The sequence below is a fragment of the Carcharodon carcharias genome, chromosome X (assembly GCF_017639515.1).
Source record: "Carcharodon carcharias isolate sCarCar2 chromosome X, sCarCar2.pri, whole genome shotgun sequence".
Lineage (NCBI taxonomy): Eukaryota > Metazoa > Chordata > Chondrichthyes > Lamniformes > Lamnidae > Carcharodon > Carcharodon carcharias.
This window is the reverse complement of record NC_054507.1, coordinates 7,236,348-7,259,058: the sequence shown is the minus strand read 5'-3', so window position 1 is coordinate 7,259,058 and position 22,711 is coordinate 7,236,348. Positions and strand designations below refer to the sequence as shown.

The 22,711-nt window shown below is 45.2% G+C and overlaps 2 protein-coding genes across 4 annotated transcripts in view; one reads left to right on the top strand and one right to left on the bottom strand.

Annotated features, from left to right (window-relative positions):
* The window catches only part of LOC121273201 (insulin-like growth factor-binding protein 5), a 633,250-nt gene that overhangs the window by 450,183 nt on the left and 160,356 nt on the right, over positions 1–22,711 (bottom strand). The gene's annotated exons all lie outside the window — the stretch shown is intronic.
* The window catches only part of smarcc2 (SWI/SNF related, matrix associated, actin dependent regulator of chromatin, subfamily c, member 2), a 129,127-nt gene continuing 118,796 nt past the window's right edge, over positions 12,381–22,711 (top strand). For all 3 annotated transcript variants that reach the window (XM_041180193.1, XM_041180192.1, XM_041180191.1), the window contains exons 1-3: positions 12,381–12,457; positions 12,567–12,659; positions 14,087–14,156. In XM_041180193.1, coding sequence (XP_041036127.1) covers positions 12,407–12,457; positions 12,567–12,659; positions 14,087–14,156 — 214 coding nt within the window. In that variant the 5' untranslated portion in view covers positions 12,381–12,406. The remainder of the gene's footprint in view (positions 12,458–12,566; positions 12,660–14,086; positions 14,157–22,711) is intronic.

The window sequence follows — 22,711 nt, the reverse complement described above, 5'->3', positions numbered from 1 at the left end:
ACTCAGTAAAGTCTCCCAGGGATCTGTGATGGGGGATGTTCTGAGTGGTGTGTCCCAGGGATCATTGATGGGAAATTTACTGAGTGGTGTGTCCCAAGGATCAATGATGGGGGATGTACTGAGTGGTGTGTCCCAGGGATCAGTAATGGGAAATATACTGAGTGGTGTGTCCCACGGATCATTGATGGGGGATGTACTGGGTGGTGTGACCCAGGGATCAGTGATGGGGGATGTACTGAGGTGTGTGTCCCAGGGATCAGTGAAGAGAAATATACTGAGTGGAATGTCCCAGGGATCAGTGATGGGGGATGTACGGAGTGTTGTGTCCCAGGCCACAGTGATGGGGGAAGTCCTGATTGGTGTGTCCCATGGATCCGTGATGGAGGATGTACTGAGTGGTGTGTCTGAGGGATCAGTGATGGGGGATGTACTGAGTGGTGTGTCCCAGGGATCAGTGATCGGGGATGTACTGAGTGGTGTGTGTCTGGGATCAGTGATCGGGGATGTACTGAGTGGTGTGTCTCAGGGATCAGTGATGGGGGATGTACTGAGTGGTGTGTCCCAGGGATCAGTGATGGGGGATGTACTGAGTGGTGTGTCCCAGGGATCAGTGATGGTCGATGTACTGAGTGGTGTGTCCCAGGGATCAGTGATGGGGGTTGTACTGAGTGGTGTGTCCCAGGCATCAGTGATCGGGGATGTACTGAGTGGTGTGTCCCAGTAATCAGTGATGGGATATATACTGATTGGAGTTTCCCAGGGATCACTGATGGGTGATGTACTGGGTTTAAGAGTCCCTGGGATCAGTGATGTGGGATGTACTGGGTGATGTGTCCCAGGGATCAGTGATGGGAAATGTACTGAGTGGAGTGTCCCAGGGATCAGTGATGGCGGAGGTACTGGGTGGCGTGTCCCAGGGATCAGTGATCGTGGATGTACCGAGTGTTCTGTCCCAGGGATCAGTGATGGGGGATGTACTGAGTGCTGTGTCTCAGGGATCAGTGATGGGGGATGTACTGATTGGTGTATCCCGGATCTCAGTGATGGGGAATGTACTGAGTGATGTGTCCCAGGGATCACTGATGGGGGATGTACTTGGTGGTGTGTCCCATGGATCAGTGATGGGAACTATACTGAGTGGAGTGTCCCAGTGATCAGTGATGGGGGATGTACTGGGTGGAGTGTCCCAGGGATCAGTGATGGGGGATGTACTGAGTGGTGTGTCCCAGGGATCAGTGATGGGGGATGTACTGCGTGGTGTGTCCCAGGGATCAGTGATCGGGGATGTACTGAGTGGTGTGTCTGAGGGATCAGTGATGGGGAATGTACTGGGTGGATTGTCCCAGGGATCACTGATGGGGGATTTTCTGGGTGGTGTGTTCCAGGGATCAGTGATGGGAAATATACTGATTGGAGTTTCCCAGGGATCAGTGATGGGTGATGTACTGGGTGGAGTGTCCCAGGGATCAGTGTTGGGGGATGTACTGGGTGATGTGTTCCAGGGATCAGTGATGGGAAATATACTGTGTGTTGTGTCCAAGGAATCAGTGATTGGGGACATACTGGGTGGAGTGTCCCAGGGATCAGTGATCGTGGATGTACCGAGTATTCTGTCCCAGGGATCAGTGATGGGGGATGTACTGAGTGGAGTGTCCCAGTGATCAGTGATGGGAATTATTCTGAGTGTTGTGTCCCAGGGATCAGTGATGGGGGATGTATTGAGTGGAGTGTCCCAGTGATCACTGATGGGAATTATTCTGAGTGTTGTGTCCCAGGGATCAGTGATGGGAATTATTCTGAGTGTTGTATCCCAGGGATCAGTGATGAGGGATGTACTGAGTGGTGTGTCCCAGGGATCAGTGATGGGCGATGTGCTTTGTGGAGTGTCCCAGGGATCAGTGATGGGGAATATACTGAGTGGTGTGTCCCAGGGATCACTGATGGGAAATATACTGAGTGGAGTGTCCCAGGGATCAGTGATGGGGAATGTACTGAGTGGTGTGTCCCAGGGATCAGTGATGGGGGATGTACTGAGTGGTGTGTCCCAGGGATCAGTCATGGGTGATGTACTGAGTGGTGTGTCTCAGGGATCAGTGATGGGGAATGTACTGGGTGGATTGTCCCAGGGATCACTGATGGGGGATGTTCTGGGTGGTGTGTTCCAGGGATCAGTGATGGGAAATATACTGATTGGAGTTTCCCAGGGATCAGTGATGGGTGATGTACTGGGTGGAGTGTCCCAGGGATCAGTGATGGGGGATGTACTGGGTGATGTGTTCCAGGGATCAGTGATGGGAAATATACTGTGTGTTGTGTCCAAGGGATCAGTGATTGGGGACATACTGGGTGGAGTGTCCCAGGGATCAGTGATCGTGGATGTGCCGAGTATTCTGTCCCAGGGATCAGTGATGGGGGATGTACTGAGTGGAGTGTCCCAGTGATCAGTGATGGGAATTATTCTGAGTGTTGTGTCCCAGGGATCAGTGATGGGGGATGTACTGAGTGGAGTGTCCCAGTGATCACTGATGGGAATTATTCTGAGTGTTGTGTCCCAGGGATCAGTGATGGGAATTATTCTGAGTGTTGTATCCCAGGGATCAGTGATGGGGGATGTACTGAGTGGTGTGTCCCAGGGATCAGTGATGGGCGATGTGCTGAGTGGTGTGTCCCAGTGATCAGTGATGGGAAATATACTAAGTGGTGTGTCCCAGGGATCAGTGATGGGAAATATACTGAGTGGTGTGTCCCAGGGATCAGTGATGGGGGATGTACTGAGTGGTGTGTCCCAGGGATCAGTAATGGGAAATATACTGAGTGGTGTGTTCCAGGGATCAGTGATGGTGGATGTACTGGGTGGTGTGTCCCAGGGATCAGTGATGGGGGATGTACTGAGTGGTGTGACCCAGGGATCAGTGATGGGGGATGTACTGGGTGGTGTGGCCCAGGGATCAGTGATGGGGGATGTGCTGAGTGGTGTGTCCCATGGATCAGTGATGGGGGATATACTGGGTGGTGTGTCCCAGGGATCAGTGATGGGGGATTTACTGGGCGGAGTGTCCCAGGGATCAGTTTTGGGGGATGTACTGAGTGGATTGTCCCAGGGATCAGTGAAGGGGGATGTACTGAGTGGAGTGTCCCAGGGATCAGTCATGGGTGATGTACTGAGTGGAGTGTCCCAGGGATCAGTGATAGGGGATGTACTGAGTGTTGTGTCCCAGGGATCAGTGATGGGGGATGTACTGAGTGGAGTGTCCCAGGGATCAGTGATGGAAAATATACTGAGTGGATTGGCCAGGGATCAGTCATGGGTGATGTACTGGGTGGTGTGTCCCAGGGATCATTGATGGGGGGTCTACTGAATGTTGTGTCCCAGCGATCAGTGATGGGGGATATACTGGGTGGTGTGTCCCAGGGATCAGTGATGGGGCATGTACTGGGTGGAGTGTCCCAGGGATCAGTCATGGGTGATGTACTGAGTGGAGTGTCCCAGGGATCACTGTTGCAAAATATACTGAGTGGAGTGTCCCAGGGATCAGTCATGTGTGATGTACTGGGTGGTGTGTCCCTGGGATCATTGATGGGGGGTCTACTGAATGTTGTGTCCCAGCGATCAGTGATGGGGCATGTACTGGGTGGTGTGTCCCAGGGATCAGTGATGGGGGATGTACTGGGTGGTGTGTCCTCAGGCTCAGTGATGGGGTATGTACTGAGTGGTGTGTCCCAGGGATCAGTGATGGGCGATGTACTGAGTGTTGTGTCCCAGGGATCAGTGATGGGGGTTGTGCTGAGTGGAGTGTCCCAGGGATCTGTGATTTGGGATGTACTGTGTGGTGTGTCCCAGGGATCATTGATTGGAAATATACTGAGTGGTGTGTCCCAGTAATCAATGATGGGGGATGTACTGAGTGGAGTGTCCCAGGGATCAGTGATGGGGGATGTACTGACTGGTGTGTCCCAGCGATCACTGATGGGGAGATATACTAAGTGATGTAGAACTGTTGTCTCCCATGCTGGGCCTTCCTCTTGGAATGTTTAATGGGATATTTTCTGGCGAACTGTGCACTTTATTTAGCCTATGTTGTATCTGATGTGGGAGCGTTTGATGGAGCATTGTAAAGGGAGATTTCGTTCTCTTTCTACGCTCGTGCTTTGTCTCCCAAGATTTTTTGATGGGCCAGTGTAGATGGAGCTCTACTCTGTCTAACCCGTGCTGTACCTGTCCTGGGAATGTTTGATGGGGACAGTGTAGAGGGAGCTTTCCTCTGTATCTAACCCCATACTGAATCCGTCCTGGGAGTGTTTGATGGGGACAGTGTAGAGGGAGCTTTTCTTTGTAATTAACCCTGTGCTGTACCTGTCCTGGGAGTGTTTGATGGGGACAGTGTAGAGGGAGCTTTACTCTGTATCTATCCCCGTGCTGTACCTGTCCTGGGAGTGTTTGATGAGGACAGTGTGGAGGGAGCTTTACTCTGTATCTAACCCCGTGCTGTACCTGTCCTGGGAGTGTTTGATGGGGACAGTTTAGAGGGAGCTTTACTCTGTATCTAACCCCGTGCTGTACCTGTCCTGGGAGTGTTTGATGGGGACAGTTTAGAGGGAGCTTTACTCTGTATCTAACCCCGTGCTGTACCTGTCCTGGGAGTGTTTGATGGTGACAGTTTAGAGGGAGCTTTACTCTGTATCTAACCCCGTGCTGTACCTGTCCTGGGAGTGTTTGATGGGGACAGTTTAGAGGGAGCTTTACTCTGTATCTAACCCCGTGCTGTACCTGTCCTGGGAGTGTTTGGTTGAGAGAGTGCAGAGGGAGCTTTACTCTGTATCTAGCCCCGTGCTGTACCTGTCCTGGGAGTGTTTGATGGAGACAGTGTAGAGCAGACCTGGGAAGCTATGGCTCAAGGCTACATCCAGCCCATGGGAGGTCCTGCTCCACCCACAGCTACAATAAGGGGAGCACGCAAAGTGCAGTGACAGACGCAGTGCGAGTAGAGTGCGCAAACGCATATTTTAATGGCGCCTGTTCGACCAGCATCAGGAGTTAAGAAGAAACATAACTTAAGAAATAGGAGCAGGAGTTGCCAATTTGGCCCCTTGAATCTGCTTACCATTCCATAAGATCATGACTGATCTGATTATGTCCTTAACTCCACTTTTCTTTCTGTCTCCTGTAACCCTTGAATGCCTTGTTGTCTCACTCAGCCTTGAATATATTCAATGACCTCGCCTCCACTGCTCTCTGGAGGACAAAATTCCAAAGATTAATGGCCGTGAGAGTGGAGAAATTCCTTCTCATCTCTGTCTTAGATGGGAACCCCTTGTTTGGAAACTGTGCCCCTATGAATTTCAGTGTTGATGCGATGTCAGTTACGTGGGCCATACGTCTCAACAACTGGCAGATCGTATCAAACAGCACATCGCTTGGATGTTCGCAGTCGACAGAGTACTGACCCTGCTCAACCAGCCCGCGTTTGCAAAACTCTTATTGTCTGACCTTGGATGTGATTGCCCTATTGGACAGCACTTGCTGAACAACCCCAATTCTGCTAAGAATCACACTAACAGCCAATTTAAGATTATCAGTTGAGCTCGCAATGTGACTTACTTATGCTTGCTAGAAGCTATATATATTCATGTGCAGGGACATGTCCTCTGCAGGCAAACGAAACATGTTCAGGCATTGTCCCTTTTTTGAATTAAACCAAAGCATGGGGGACAATAGATTCCTGGTACATTTTCCATGGCAATGCCTTGACGAATCAAAGTCAACTTGCCAACCAATTCTTTCCTCATGCAATATAAATTGTTGCTTCCTTTGAAATTTGGCATTTTTGCATCTGTGCTGATGAATGCTGGATGAAAAGCTACGACAGCATGTCTCTTCTTTCAGCAATACTCAAGTTCTGTATTACCAAGCAACTATCTTAAAAACATTGTCAAACATGTTTTCCTTTTTATAAAATCATGTTGACTCTGCTTGATTGTATAATGATTTTCTAAATGTCCTGCTACCTTAATAGTGGATTCTGGCATTTTCCCAATGGTGTATGTTGGCTGTAGCTTCCTGCTTTCTTTTTCCCTCCTCTCTTGAATATTGGTGTTACATTTATGGTTTTCCAATCAGCTGGGACCTTTCCAGAATCTCGGGAATTTTGGAAGATTACAGCCACTGTTTAAAAATAAGGGGTTGCCCATTTAAAATGGAAATTAGGCAAAACTTTTTCTGAGAGTCCTGATTCTTTGGAACTCCCTCCCTGAAAAGGCAGAATCTTTGAATATTTTTAAGGCAGAGGTGGATAGATTCTTGGTAAGCAAGGGGGTGATATGTTATCGGGGGCAGGCAGGATGCCGATTTGAGGTCACTATCAGATCAGCCATGATCTTATTAAATGGCAGAGCAAGCTTGTGGGGCCAAATGGCCTCCTCCTCCTTGTTCATGTGTAACTAATGCATCCACTATCTTTGCAGCCACTTCTTTCAAGACCCTAGGTTGCAGCCCATCAGGTTCAGAGAACTTGGCAGCCTTCAGTCCCATTAGTTTTCTTGGTACATTTTCTCTAGTGACTGTGATTGTTTTAAATTACTCCCTCCCTTTCACCTCTTAATTTTCTACTGTCCTTGAGATGCTTTTAGTGTGTTCTACTGTGAAGACAGATACAAAGTACTTGTTCAGAGTCTCTGCCATTCCGTTATTTTCCATTATTAATTCCCCAGTCTCATCCTCTTAAGGGACCAACACTCACTTTAGCTACTCTCTTCCTTTTTATATTCCTGCAGAAACTTGTATTGTCTGTTTCTGTATTTCTTGCTCATTTACTCTCGCACTCTAATTTCTCCCCCTTTTTTTTATCCTTTGCTGGTTTCTAAATTTTTTCCAATTTTCTGACTTACCACTTATCATTGCAGCATTGCATGTCCCTTTTTTTCAAATCAATACCATCCTTAACTACCATACTTAGCTATGGGGGGTAGATCCTTCTCAGGAGGCAGTCACTCCTCCCTTTCCCCCGCCCCCCCGTCCCTGACCACAGAGCAAATGAGAAATACCCAGCCTAAGGGGTGTGACTGCCTCCTGGAACAAGGTGTCGTGAGAATACAAGAAATAGAAACAGGAGTAGGCCGCATGGCCTGTTGAGCGTGCTCCGCCATTCAATATGATCATGGCTGATCTTGGGTTTCAACTCTACTTTCCTGCCCACTTCCCATATCCCATGATTCCCAGAGACACCAAAAATCTGTCTATTCTAGCCTTAAATGTATTCAATGATGGAGCATCCAGAACCTTCTGTGGTGGAGAATTCCAAAGATTCGCAACCCTTTGAGTGAAGCCAGTGTCCAGGTGACTTTGCCCCTGCATCTAATGTATCACAGCATCCAAAGATTGGACTCCAACTCATCAGCTCTGAGCCAAAGTTCCTTGAGTTGCAGACACTTACTGCCGATGTGATTTCTGTTGTGGCAGGCAGGTGGTAAATGCCAAGCTGCCCAAATCCCAGAGGGAAACTTGAAGCAGCTGCAACAGCTGTTTTGCAATTTGTATTTATTTCGAGTTGCAGGCTTTGAATTCAGTAAAAAGGCGGCCACCAAGCCTTAGAGGTTTCTTACAAAACTAAATTAAACCTTTATTAATAGAAGAAATGATTTTAAGCACATACATATATCTTCAAATTACTACTAAGATAACTTCTATGTCCCCTAATTAATCTAAACCCCAGTTACACCTCCGTTAAGGCAACAGTGAGACACATAGGTTTTAAGAGACCCAGACAAAGTAACACACAATACCCTGAGCAGTCAAGTTCAAAATGAGTTTTTCTCAGCTTCAGTTCCTTGTAGACAGCAGCTTGAGGCATTTCACACTTGTTAGATCTTAGAATTCCTACCCTTACACACAGCCTTCTCTCCTTTATTCATATTTTCCCCTTTGACTGCAAATTCCCGTTGTTTTACTATGTCTTTGGACTTTTGCCTCTCGAATAATAAAAATCCATTAAAGTACCAATTTTGCTGGTAATCTTTGGGAAAAATAAACACACTGTTTCTTAACTTCTGGCTAGGTGAAACATTTCACTCCCCTTCTTTTGAATTCAAGTTAGTCTGCTGTATTTAAAAATGCAAATGTTCCCTTTACACCTTACATTCTAAAACTTCGCCCATGTTTACCTACTTAACCTTTCAAACCTAGCTTATCTTCTGATCCATCAAAGCCTTCAGACCAGCTGCCTTTGATTCAATTAAGACACACACGCGCACACACACACACATATAGACCTCACTATTACTCTACTTTACAATAAATTCCAATAACATTATGAAAATTATTATATCTTCCTCACAGTTTCTGTGGATCGCACTGGTGGCCACCAGACCCCACGTGCTACAGCTGCAACACATCACCTGCCTTGCACTCTCTATTGTATGTTCAACTGATTAGGATTTCAAGTTTAGAAATATCATTCAATGAGTATTTGTAGTGAAGTATTTTAACTAGCTAAACTATAAATTTAGTACAGTACTTATATCTCCATAGTACTCATTTAAACTACTGCCCCAGTTTAGAGAAAAAAGCAAAACCATAAAACTCACCAACGAATCACCTTCCTGCTTACCTAGTTAAAGCCTATGGACGTCAGTTTTCACATCTTGCTGTCTCTCGCTCCCCCTCTCAGACCACTCCTTGGTCTGTAAAAGACCAGAACAGCATCTCTTCCCTCCCTGTGCCACATTCCCTCGTTCACCACATTCCCAGAGTTAAGCAAGTGCTCTGTTTAGTGGTACTCCATCGAGGTGGACTTCATCCTGCTTACTTTGTGCGTTCGCAAAACCTCCTGTATTTATACTAGCTGAAATTCCAGAGTCCTGAGTCAGGTCGTGCTGGCTAGGGAACCAGTTCCAACTAGCTACCTAATTAACTAAATATGTAGCTGCCACTAGCAGGTAATTTGTTTAGCAATGACTAAGACTGAATGAAACTACAATTTATATTTAAAGTTAAGTTAAATGCTAAATGCAAACTTGATTAGATATTTGAAACACATCAACCCTTAAAATTTATTCACTCAACAAATTCCCCCGTAGTATACCAAAGTATTCTGTCTAGCAGTACTCCATCAAGCTGGACTGTGTGCTACTGTTGTGGAAGTAAAATGTAGACCATGGAGAGCTTTAAAGGAAGTCACGGCCAACAGAACTACTTCCAAGTAAGTTGGAGTTGCCCATTGATCATAGGCAGGCTTTTCTTGGGGAGTGCGTGCAGACACTCTGTTGAATTAGGTGATCACGCATGGAAAAGCAATGAGAGCAGCAAAAGTGGCAAGTAACATTCGCGCCACACAAATGCCACGTAATAAGCATCTCCAACAAGACAGAATCTAACCATCGCCCCTTGACATTCAATGGCATTACCACCACTGAATCCCCCACTATCAACATTCTGGGGGTTACCATTGACCAGAAACTGAACTGGACCAGCCATGTAAATACTGTGGCTACAAGAGCAGGTCAGAGGCTGGGAATCCTGCGGCAAGTAACTCACCTCCTGATTCCCCCAAGACTGTCCATTATCTACAAGGCACAAGTCAGGAGTGTGATGGGATACTCCCCTCTTGCCTGGATGAGTGCAGCTCCCACAACACTCAAGAAGCTCGACACCATCCAGGACAAAGCAACCCCACTTGTTGGCACCCCATCCACAAACATTCACTCCCTCCACCATCAAAACACAGTAGCAGCTGTGTATACCATCTACAAGATGCACTGCAGCAACTCACCAAGCCTTCTTAAACAGCACCCACAACCACTACCATCTAAAAGGATGAGGGCAGCAGACACATGGGAATGCCACAAGCTGGAAGTTCCCCTCCAAGCCACACACCATCCTGACTTGGAAATACATCACTGTTCCTTCACTGTCACTGAGTCAAAATCCTGCAACTCTCTCCCTAACAGCACTGTGGGTGTAGCCTATACCACAGGGACTGTAGCGGTTCAAGAAGGCAGCTTACCACCACCTTCTCAAGGGGTAATTAGGGATGGGCAATAAATGCTGGCCCAGCCAGCGAGGCCCACATCCCATGAATGAATTTTTAAAAATATGGTAAGTATACATTTGAGGTTACTCATCAGATTACTGCAGTTGTGATTTGTTTTTTGGTTTTGTAAGTTAGGTACAATATAATTTCAAAACTTCTATTTATTTTACACTTGGGTTTTAATCCTCTTTATGAAAAGTCAACTCATTTATATAGTTTTGTTTCCCTATTTTTTTCATTCCCTCACTGAAGGGGCTGATTCTTGCTGGGGTCTGGTGCCATGTGAATTGGCACTCCAGGGTTTGAACCTGGAGACCTTCAGGCCCGCATTGGTAGAGTAATACATTGCAGAGTGCCTTCACTCACTAGAATGGTTAGATATCTATAATCTATTAAAAAATCATGTATGTTGGTGTATGTCCTGTCAATTTTTTACATTGTAACTTCCTATAGCTGCATTTATAAAGGTACCATGGATGTGGATCTTCAGTTAAGTGGTGAGATGAGGAGAGCTGGGGTTGCTCTCCCTACAGCAGAGAAAGTTAAGGGTAGATTTAATAGAGGTGTTCAAAAGCATGAAGGGTACTGATAAGGAGAAACTGTTTCTGATGGTAGAAGGCTCAGTAACAAGAGGACACAGATTGAAGGTAATTGTCAAAAGAACCAGAGGGTAGCAGATCTGTGGACCCAGCAAAATCTTAGATCTACAATTCCGCTGGTGGATAAGGGATTGAAATATCGAAGCATAAATGCTGCCACCTGCACAAGCCCTAAGGTGTGTATAACTGAAGTTCTGTACAAGCAACCTCGCTTTGACGTTTTGAGATGGGCATCTCCATGACTAGCCTGTTTCATGTGAAAATTAAGAGTTGAGAAAGTATCTTCTGTTCCTGCCAGAGGTTTTTGAGATTTTTAGAAGGATGATGAATGGAATTGAAAGTGAGGCGTGTGTGGTTTTAGGTCAGGGTTTTGTGTTTTGCGAAAATTGAAAACGAGGAACATCCCTAACAGATCTGGAACAGATTGCAGACGAACTTGGTAGCATTTCTTTCAAAATGTGCGGTGAGGTTATTAAATCCCAGCTCAGGGAATGAGAGGTAGAGAGACGAGGTGGATCACTGTACTACCCACAAGATGTACTGATCACCTCTGAGATGCCTTTTGGTATCTCCGCATTTTCTTTTTTTTCACGTGTTTTTCCCCTGGTGAATCTTGCAACACCATATTGTAGATCGCAGTGAAGCAACATTTACATTGGCAAGACAAAAACAAAACATTGCAGATGCTGGAAATCTGAAATAAAAACAGAAAATGCTGGAAGCACTCAGCAGTTGAGCAGCATCTGTGGAGAGAGTGAGTGACACTGGACTTTGATGCCTTTGTAAAGAGGGGTGACCAACTGCATTATTGACATTAAGCCAAGAGGCCATGAAAAAGAGGGTACGTTTAGTTTCGTTATTGTATATAATGCATCATTACGATGGTATAATCGTCGTAACAATAAAGGTTTTATATTTATTTCTACCAAAATTTATCTATTATAATTGTTCATTACTTGAACGTTTATGGCCAGCCCTCCATACAATTTCCACACCCAGATGTGGTCCTCCAGCTGATAAGTTTGCCCATCCCTGGTATAAAGGAAGCTTTACTCTCTCTTGCTCCTTGGGCAGGTACGTTATCCTTCGTTTGTTGCTGACACTTGGCTGCTGAAATGGAAAGTGTTCTATTCCCAGCATTAACATCTGTCACCTTAATGAGTGAAAGCATGTACAACAGGCTGCATTTTTTAAAATCAGGCTTGTCATGTGTTTTTTAAGATATTTTTCCCCCTCTGTTTCGAATTGTTTTTTGCCCCAGTTTCATCACATTCCTTTCTGCACCTCACGGTGTAACAGCTGACTCACTCGTAGGAACCTACCATAACCATTAACCTGTAGCTGGCCATCTCAAGCTTGCACCAGATTATACTGTATTGGCAGTGATGCCATAGTGTGTTCCATCACTGAATAGATTTCTGGTGAAGGAAGAGGCTGGAGCCAGTCTGCCTTCAAAATAGATTTATTCACAAAACTCAGTATAACGTAAGGCAGGCTACTTTTCCCTTCCACACAGCCTCTCCCACCACAGATGGCAACTGGTTCTTATAGACTCTTTTAGAAAAACAAAATCAATAAATTAAACTGCTGGTTCTTACCTATGTGCCCTAACCTTTCCGCAGTTGGCATCATCTAGAGCATGCACTCAGTTGTCACAGCATTTGCAACATTAACAGACAGATTTGTTCTCCAAGCATACTCGTGGCATCCATTGTTAGTTTGACTCAATTAAACTTTCATTTTGTTTTTAGGCGGCGTTTTGATTTCCAGAACCCTTCCCGCATGGACCGCAATGTGGAAATGTTCATGACAATCGAAAAGACACTAGTTCAGGTAGAACTGAATATTGGGTAAAGTCGGATTTACCTTCTGTATGAAGTGAACTGTACGTGTATGGCTCCTTTCTCAAAATAATTTTCAAACAATGTTCTATTCTTTGCAGAACAACTGTTTGTCTCGACCCAACATCTACCTAAACTCAGATATTGAGCCCAAGTTGCTGAGTAAACTGAAAGACATCATTAAGAGGCACCAGGTAAGGTTGTGTTTGTTTGGTGATACTTGTGTCAGAATTTGCCTGGCAGCACAAGTCTTCAAGCTCAGTATTTGCAGAATAAACACTAGCTATCCCGCTACTTCCATATTATAAAATAATAGCCCCCATTACTAATTGCAACTGGGCACATACATTCTTAGTATTTCAACGGTAAGTATTTTCTCAGATCATTTTGAACTCCTCTTCAACTATTTACAATGTGACCCCATTAGGTTTTGCTACTTTAGCTTACTTACTTGCCCTGCTACATTATTTAGTCCCATCACACACTGCATCCTTTCTTGTTGGAAATGATACTGATTAACCAAACAGAATAGATGCTTCAAAGGCCCCTCTCCCATTTGCCTTATCCCAGCCTATTTCAGTATAATTAAAGCCCTCCGTTATTATAAGTCTACTCCTATTGAAAACGTCTAGGTTGCCTCCAAATCTCACCATTGATCTCTTCCCCACTATTCAGTGGCCTGTGATGTATCCCCAATATGGTAACTGTAGTGATTGTAAGTAAAACCTTTCACACCATTTTGAGGATCACGTGACTGTACAGACAAATCAGCCCTAAGCATGGGTAATCTTAAAGGTGGAGCTTTTCTAGTCATGGACCTTGTTCAAGCATGTAGCTTCACCTGTAAATAAAGTTCGCTGTTTCTAACAAGAAACCTGTCTCGTACACCAAGTTTAATACAGTAACAAATCCTTTATTATTTCTTAGTCCAATCCAGACAGGCTTTCCATGAGCCTCACCATCAGGAATGTGGTACTGAAATTCATAGTATCTGAAAAAAAGAAAGGCATCAGAAGGTTGCAGGTTTACACAATCGGGTGGAAGTTTTTTAAATTTGTCCTCACCTCATTTGGCAACACTAGCATTTACTGCCTGCTTGCAGTTGCCCTTAGTTGGAGGTGGTAATGATGATGGGCCTCCTTTGAGCCACCACCAGGAAATTCCAGGATATTGAGTCAGCAATGATAAAGGAACAGCGATATCGGTGAGATATTTGTTTATTTATGGAATCTGGTGGAGATTGGAAAGGCTCCATCTTGCTGGTGGCAGTAATGTTGTCAGAGTCATACCCTGGCAGTGAAAAGTCTAAGAGATGCCTAAACCCGTTAGTTCTCCAGGGTGAACCCCGTCTGATTGCTCTTTCCTTCTGGTGATAATGGGCCATGCTTTAGGTCAGCTCATCACCCTGACGATGGCATGCACAAGCCAAAATCCTGGGTATAAACTTTTATCCTACCATTCCATTGTGCTGCCTGTTCAAGTAGTAATGTGCTGTCTTTGCCTGTATGGCCTTATTTCACTGGAGAGAGATTTTGCCTTCGCTGTGCCCAAGTGTTCTGTTTATTAAACCATGTCAGTATCTCTTTTTCTGTATGTTAATGATTTAAGTGCTTTTTAACAGGGTACTGTTACCGAGGACAAGTCAAATGCTTCGCATGTTGTTTACCCTATTCCCGGCAGTACTGAAGAAGGTGAGTTTTGTGGTTCTCCATTTTTTCCGTCCTATATATAGCCTCAGCTGGTCAGTCAAATAATTTTGTTTTGTGCTTGTAAGATGAATGACTGATTACATTTTAGCTTTTGGTTTTCAACATCAGAAGATTTGTTGTTGGAGTTATAGTTCTGAGTTGTGTTTTGTCCTGATTCAGCTGAATTTGGGTTTACCAGTGATCTTGAAATGAAACTATTTCCAGGATGGGGAACATTTTCCCACTGAAACACACAAAGTATCCAGGGAAAATTGTTTCACACTAGCGATAGTCCTAATGAGTAAGATTGCTGAGCATTGTGTTTGTGAAAGGCACAGAACTCTTGCTGTGACTGATTGTTCCCCTGTTTCTGATGCAGCCTTTTGTTGTTCTTCATTTCACACAGACATTATTGAAACGTTCTAATTATGTTGCAGTCCTGTGTGTGACACGTGGAGTCTGATAACTGGAGATTTTTCCAGCAGACGTACCTTTTCAAATATTTAATTGAAAAATGGAAAAGTGAGATCTAAAGCTTATTGTGGCCAGCAGAGAGATACAGCGAAACCATGTTATATTGTGACTGCATGGCTTTGATTTATCATTCTACTGAGTGAAAATGACAGTCCAGATGGCATTGAGAATTGCCATTAGAAACGTGTACATAATAGGGTGCAGGTTGAGCAGTTGGATTATGCATAGCCCACTGTAAAACAGCATAGTCGTGTGTTAACCCTCTACAAATGTTTTGAAATGTCTTACGAATTTAGTTCCATAAGTGATGATTTATCTGAAATGTAAATGTTGTTTTATTGTCATAGTGATAACTTCTTCATATCATGAAAGTAGCTGACATGACTCATTGTTTACCCCCCCTGCCCCAGCAACATAAATGCCATGCGCTTGCTCCCTTGAACTGCTGACGAGTTCTCTTCGCTGCTCCAGTCACCCTAATATTAGTTTAGAAAAGGCGTCAAAGTTCAACTGGTCACTCCAGTGCTGTGATCAGACCAAATCCTTGGGAAGCCAGACAGCCTTAGGCTGAATTTTACATCTGTGGGTCAAAATGAGCAACAGGTTAGTGGCAACACAGAATAGCAGATACATTTAATATTTAAATCTAATTCAAAAAAGAATCTGTACAGTTAAAAGTTCTGTATCTAATGTCTGTAACTGTATCACACCTTAAATGTTTGTTACATTTGTATGGTTGGCTCGTATTATCCCTACCTAAATTAACAATACTGATACTTGAACCAATCAAAAAACAGCTCCTTTCACATAGGTTTGAAAATGTACCATCCAGAACCAACCAACCAACCAATTACTTGGACCCCCTCCCTTTGCCCATCGTGCTATTCTAGTTGGCCTTTGTTATATTCCTCACCTCCCTCCTCTCAGTGTGCACCACTATCTAGAGTTGCCTACTCTGGCTTGATTTGTTCCTGGAGGTTTTATAACATGACCTCCAACCTCCCCCCACCTCCCCAACAGGCAATCAGATATCTCCAGTGACCAGTCAGATATCTCCAGTGACTAAGTGTAAATGAATCACAAAAATAGAAAAATGTACATATAAGGTACTCAGTAGACAATCGAGCAAATGGCCAAAAGCAGTGGCAAATGTATCAATTCAGCTTAGCTCAGTGGTAGCACTGTCACTTAGAGTCAGTAGGTTGTGGATTCAAGCCCCACTCCAGGACTTGAGCTCAAAATCTAGGCTGACATGTCAGTACTGAGGTGAGGGTGCACTGTCGGTGGTGCTGTCTTTTGAATGAGACACTAAACGATCCTGTCTGCTTGTACAGGTGGATATTTAGGATCCCATGGTACTACTGGAGGAAGAGCAGAGTGTTCTCAACATGCCTTGACCAATGTTTCTCCCTCAACCAACACCACCAAAAGCAATTAAGTGGCCGTTCTTTCTTTTGCTGCTTGGGACATTGCTTTGCGCAAACTGGTTGCCCTGTTTGCCCACATTACAATAGTGCCTGCATTTCAAACAGAATACATTGGCTATGAAGCAACTTGGGATATCCTGAGGGCCTAATAAAACGTAGTATAAATGGGTTATGTGGGAGGTTCAGGATGCTTCATGTGCCCGGCTTGACTGCGCATACGAGGAACGTCTGGCCGCTTTTGCTCAAGGTTCCGGCACATGATCAGTTGGCATTACTGTCACATTTTGCAGGCTGGAAAGTTCCTTAAGTTTACATTCTAGAGGGTGCTCACGTACAAGACAGAGTTAGTAAGGAAGGGAAGTGGGTTACCATGCACTGGGGTAGGAAAGAGGGAACGGTGCTAGCGTACAGATCACGGAGTGCAGAGTTGACATTTATATATATTCCATAACAATTGCAAAAGGGCAGAATTGGACAATTGTCAGAAAAACCTTCACACAGTGGAACAAATGCTTGCCAAACGGGATGGAATGGAGTGTACAGAGTAATAGGAGATTCCATAGTCAATGGATTAGATAGGTGTTTTTGTAGTTGCTGTGGAGAGTATGGTAGTGTAGTGGTTATGGCACTAAACAAACAACCCAAAGGTGGTGAGTTCAAATCCCCCTATAGCAAGTTCTGAAAAATCAACTCATTAAATCTGGTTAAAAACAAAAGACTGTGGATGCTGGAAATCCAAAACAAAAACAGAATTACCTGGAAAAACTCAGCAGGTCTGGCAGCATCGGCAGAGAAGAAAAGAGTTGACGTTTTGAGTCGAAACGTCAACTTTGCTCTTCTCTGCCGATGCTGCCAGACCTGCTGAGTTTTTCCAGGTAATTCTGTTTTCATTAAATCTGGTGATTTGTGGCTGACACCAGAAAGAATGACCATGCAAACTGCAGAATTGTTGTAAAAACCCAACTGGTTGACTAACATTCCTGGAAGAGAATCTGCTACCCTGATCTGGTCAGGTCTGCCTGCGATTCTTGTTGATACGGTGTCAGCTGTGGCTCTTTGAGTAGCACTATTGTGCCTGAGTCAGAGGATTGTGTGTTCAAGTCCCACACCAGGATTAAACTGAAAGCTGACACTCAGTGCAGTACTGAGGGCTGTGCAGCAGTGTCTTTGATGAAACACTGAACTGAAACCCTGTCTGCCCCCTCAGGTAGATGTAAGAGAACAGGGGAGTTCTTCCTGGTATCTTGGTCAATATTTATCTCTCAATCAACCTCACAAAAAACAGATTACCTGGTCATTATCTCATTGCTGTTTATGGGAGTTTGCTGTGTGCAAATTGGCTGCCACATTTAATTGGCTGTAAGATGCTTCAGGAGGACCTGTGGTCATGAAAATTCATGTTTTAGAATATAACTTTTAGTTTTAGGGATTAAAGTTTTAACTGTAGATAAATGGGGCATCTGGTTAATAAATTGGTGAGCATCTCAAGTGAATGCACTTTAAACAAGCTTGGATTGAATTACAATTAAAAACCAACCTTTGTTTATCCTGCAAGGTCAGAGGTAGAAGTGAAGAAGAGTAAAAGTCAAAAAATGCATGACCCATCACTGGGCTTGTAATGGAGCCAGAAGGTCTACACTTACTTCAATAAAGGGCTAAAGTTATGTCTGTAGTTCTCAGATCAAGAGAAGGTAAAACCAGGTTGTAAAGAAGAAAGTTCCTTCATTCAATTCTGGAAGAAGAGGCTGTGAACTCCATTAGCAATATAAATTATTCATGAGTTACAATATCAAAGACTTGTGTTGAAGGTAAACCTATTTGTTTACGTTTCTGTTTGAGACCATCCCAAAGCATGCCACATTGTCATAAAGATGGGCTGTGGGGGTGGAAGGTTCTTTTGTTTAATTTATCTGCGTGTTTGCTGACAGAAGCAAGCAGTTCAGTTTGGGACACAGACAGGCAATTGCAGCTTTCCTGTGGTGTAGACTGCATTTCACAGGATTGAGAGTTCCTACAGGAAATGATAGTCAGTTTGGCCTGTCCTTTTAGCAGAGAAAATACTAACTTCGTCATTGCCACATGGAATGCGGGTGAGGCTCAATCTCAGTTTGGATTTTGTGAGGGAGAAGCAGCTGGAAGATTTGCTCTAGCTTGCAGCTAGTAAAAGAAATCTACAGTGGTCCTCACAGAGCCTTGTGGCAGAAAGTAGTCAGCAAGAGTTATCTTGGAAAGCTGTGGGAAGGCAGTTGGGTATCTGCTGGCAATTGGAACAAGGAGCTGAGGCATCCACAGTCATGAGGTCCGTACAGAAAAGGTGGAGAGTCACTTAACGATAAAAGCTAATGAAAGGACCCACATATAATCTTACCTCAGAGGATAGCTGGAACACTAAGGAGAATTAAAGTGAATTCTGAAGAGCTATGACATACTTCTGGGTTGGTCACCTGAGAAGTGAATGCACCTTCAAGATTGTTGTAATATGGAAAGGAATTCTTGGGGGAAGTAAAAAGTAAAACTGAGTTCATAATATACATAAGAATGTATTTTCCAGTCGTCCATCGTCATCCCCACCCTGCGGTGGGTTTAATGATGGGCAGGGGCGCCAATGTGGTGGGAGCTGAAAAGTCAGTTTCCCGCCAGTGTAAAATGACGGTGGCTCAGTAATGCCAACATTGACTATCTTGGCCATCCTGAAAGACATAGCTGCCAGATTGGGTGTGGTGTCAACTGGTAAAGGCACCAATATGAGGAAGTAAACCTACTTGACCTAACCATCACTAACATGTCCACCCAGAATTACATTAATATTCTTTATGAAGGCAAAGTCTCGCCTCCACTGTGAAGACATCATTGTGGACTGGCACTACGACTGTGCTAGATGACTGAGGAAAAATCTAGCAGACAAACCTGGGCATTCTGGCGTCCTTGAGGTACTGTGGGCTGCCAGCATTATAATTGTCTCCCACCACAATCAAGGCCCAGTACATCCTGGCACTCCATATCAACCATGCAGTGGGATTGTTGAAGGGTGCACCAGGAACAGAATCAGCCAGGTCTTAGGATGAGATATCAACAGGATGTAGATAGGGCTAAGGGTCCCACTGGAGTAGCATGCCATATCTACTCACAACTCAGGGACAATCTGGCACAAACAGGGAGTCAGAAGCTCTGAACATTCCCAATCTGGACTTTGGCAGAGTTGAACCTGTAACTGCACAAGACAGGGCTGGAATGCTCACAAATGAATGATCTATCTTGGCCTCTCTCCGAGGTGTCCTTCATCATAGATGTCGGTGTCCAGCCAATTTGTCTCACTCTACGTAACACTAAGGAGCAGCTAACTGCACTTGACACAGTGAAGGCCATGGGTCCTGAGAAGATCCTAACTGTAGGCTAAAGATCTGTGCACTAGAGCTAGCAGGAGCTACGTTCATAATTGAGACTGTGCAGCCGGTGGATGAAATATGTCACCAGCGCACACCATCGAGAAGGAGGCTCGATGTTCAGGTATCTCTGCAGGGTCTGAAGGCAGGAAGTCACTGCCTGGGTGTGAAGGCACACCAGCGCCTAACTGCCCCCTCTCGGTGGGAGACTCAGCACTGTGGCAGAAACCCAATGCGCCCTTTTGTCCCAGAAGAAATCAACTAGATTCTTCAGTATCTTGGTGACAAACTCAGGGATGGATCAATGTGACCAACTGGTGCCACAGCATACCAGCCCCCAATTGGTTTATGTCCTGTAGGACAGCATTCGAAGCAGTCCTGTCCAGCTCCCTAGATGAGTGGTGACCTTGGCTTCCAGCTCTTACCAGTTTGCTTGCCAGAGTTCCTTGGCAGACCTAAGATAGACTCCCAGATAGAGGAGGTGGGCAGCGCTCCAGCCAAAAGGCCTGAGCTCCTCCGACGAGGAGTCCAACCACCACTGACCCAACAGGAGTTCAGAACATTTCTCCCAATTGATCCTGAAGGAGGACATGCTGGAGTAGACATACTGACACTCGCACAATCTACACACGTCAACAGGATCTGTGACCATGAGGAGAAAGTCATTGGCATAAGCCAAGGGGACGACCTCTACACCCAGTCCACAGAGAGCAAGTCCCAATAATGTCCTCCATAAGAGGCACAGGAAAGGCCCCATGCAGGTGGCATATAACTGGCCAGGGATGGGGCACACCTTACGCACTCCCCACCCAAAGTGAAGGGGTGTTGTCAAGGACCTGTTAACCTTAATCAGACACTCTGCGGCAACATACAGAAGTCAGAACCGGGCAGTGAAATCATCCTGAACCTGAATGCTCGCAGAATTCTGAATAAACCCTCGTGATCCATCCTGTCGAACACCTTTTCCTGATCCAGGGAGAGGAAGGTGACTGACAGACCAGCCCTCTGGGAATAGTGCACCAAGTCCCAAATCAAATGGATGTTATTGTGAATGGTTCAGCTGGGACTGTGTAGAACTGGTCAGGGTAGATCCTGTGGTCCAACATAGAGCCGAGGTGAGAAGATAAGGCCCTGGTAAAGACCTTGAAGTCCATCCTGAGGAGGGAGACTGGGCACCAGTTCTTAAGCAGGCAGAGATTGCCCCTCTTAGGCAGCAGGATAGTGACAGCCCTGCACCAGGAGAGGGGCAGTTCCCTGGTTGCCAGACTCTCCCCCATGACCTGTGTGTAGTCGGCCCTGAGTAGCTGTATGGTCAGCCCCAGGGACTTGCCCCTCAAGAGCCGGTTGAGGGCACTGGCCAGCTCCACCTGGCTAAACGGAGCATCGAGCTGCTCGGCACCCTCTGGGCTGACCTTTGGCAGGGCCTTCCAGAAAATTCTGCGAGCATCCTCACTGAACAGATCAGGAGTGAACAGAGGGCACTGAAATAGGCTTGGGCCTGATCCCTGAGGCTCTCCAGATCCAAGGCCAGGGATCTGTCATCGGCCAGCAGTCCAAGGAGCAGCTTACGGACCCCCTGTCTTTTTTCCAGTGAGTAGAAGAATGGGGAGCCCCGGTCCAGGTCCTGAAGGAACCGGATCCATGACCTCACGAACACGCCTCGGGACCAGATGAGTTGCAGGTCCCTCAGGGTGCCTAGCTGGCCCTACCTCAGTCTCCACCCCAACCCCAAGCTCCTCTGGGGGTTCCTCCAGTGGGCAGCATCAGCTCCACCTCAGGCACTGGGTAACATGGTGACTCAGGAAAGCTCCATCCCCACTTCCTGTACGCTTGGTGCCAAAGCCAGAGATGGAAAAGGGGGCTTTCCCTTCCTCTGCCACCACCCTGAGATCCAGTGTGCGGGGCCAATCTGGCCAAATCCTTGATGTGAATTGTTCAAGTTAAGGTTAAGTATATACAGGTGGAGCAAACAAGATCAGAATTATTGGTTGATTGGATTATTACTTGAGCACATATTTAGAGACTCTTTTGTTAATTTGTTCTTTCTGTTGATTTGTTGTACTCAAGAGTATAAAGAGACCCTGCCAAGCTGGCCATCAATGGGTCCAGGCAGCAGGCAGTCGAGGGGTGGTCATTCGACCCGACTGTCTGCCTCTCTTCCGCAGCTACATTCACGGCCAGATGTCCCTAGAGAGGGAGCATGTGGTGTCGGCTGGCATACTTGAGACCTTTCATGACTGGTGGACACTTCGGGGGCATCAACGACCCTAGATCCACATTTTAATTTGATTTGATAAGTTTCCTTTCTGATCTTGTTTTTAGTTAGTGTCCCTTTAAGGAACTATCCCCTTAAATTGTTAACTTGACCTTTTTGTTTTGATTGTGCTCAAAAGAGTATAAAGAGACACTTATTGACACTGGTGTGGGATTAGAGTTGGGAGCTATACACTTCTAATATTTCACTCTGTGAATAAGTCTAAAACTGAGTAAAGATTTGCAAGTCCTCTGGAAGGGATGGAGAAGTGTACGTTTTCAGTTAAAGCATTTGGAAAGAAGTGATCATTTCACAGCCCAGAGACATTTGAAGCTCCAAGGAAATAAATGGTGTTTCTTTTACTCACGGCAGTCGCATAAGTAGATATTATTTAAGAATAATTGTCTTGAATTTTTCAATATAAACAGAAGAGATGACAAGTCTTATTATTATTTTTGTGAGTGAACATATTCCTCTCCCTCACTTTATCTCAGTGAAGCATTCTTGACATCTGAAAGAAAGCTCATGGCTTCCATATGAACCTTTGCTAAAAAGTATCTTAATTCTTCCAGTTTGTTATTTTAAAATCATTTGAAGACACAATTATACTTTGAATTGAAATGTATTCCGCAGTGATTGTTTTGAAGTCAAAATCCAAACAAGAATAGCCCATATGCTCAAATTATTCATCTTTGTTCTCTCAGCTAGGCTCTTTCTCTCCCTCCCTGAGCTAAAGTATGTTGGGCTCAAAATTGGGCTTAGTTGCTTCTGTTGTTTGGGTGCTACGGGTATCATTCGGAGACTAAAATGGCGTCCACGTACGCTTCTGCCATGTATTGTGCCTGATGCCATATTCGTGAGGGCATTAGCATACGGGCAGCTAATGTCCACCAGAAGACTACAGAACAGGCAGATCATGACATCAATCAGTGTGCAACTTGTTGGCAGGTAATTGTTGCATAATGGGCAAATTATTGGCAAGGGAAGTTCAACACAGTTAAATGTGAGGTAGTACATTTT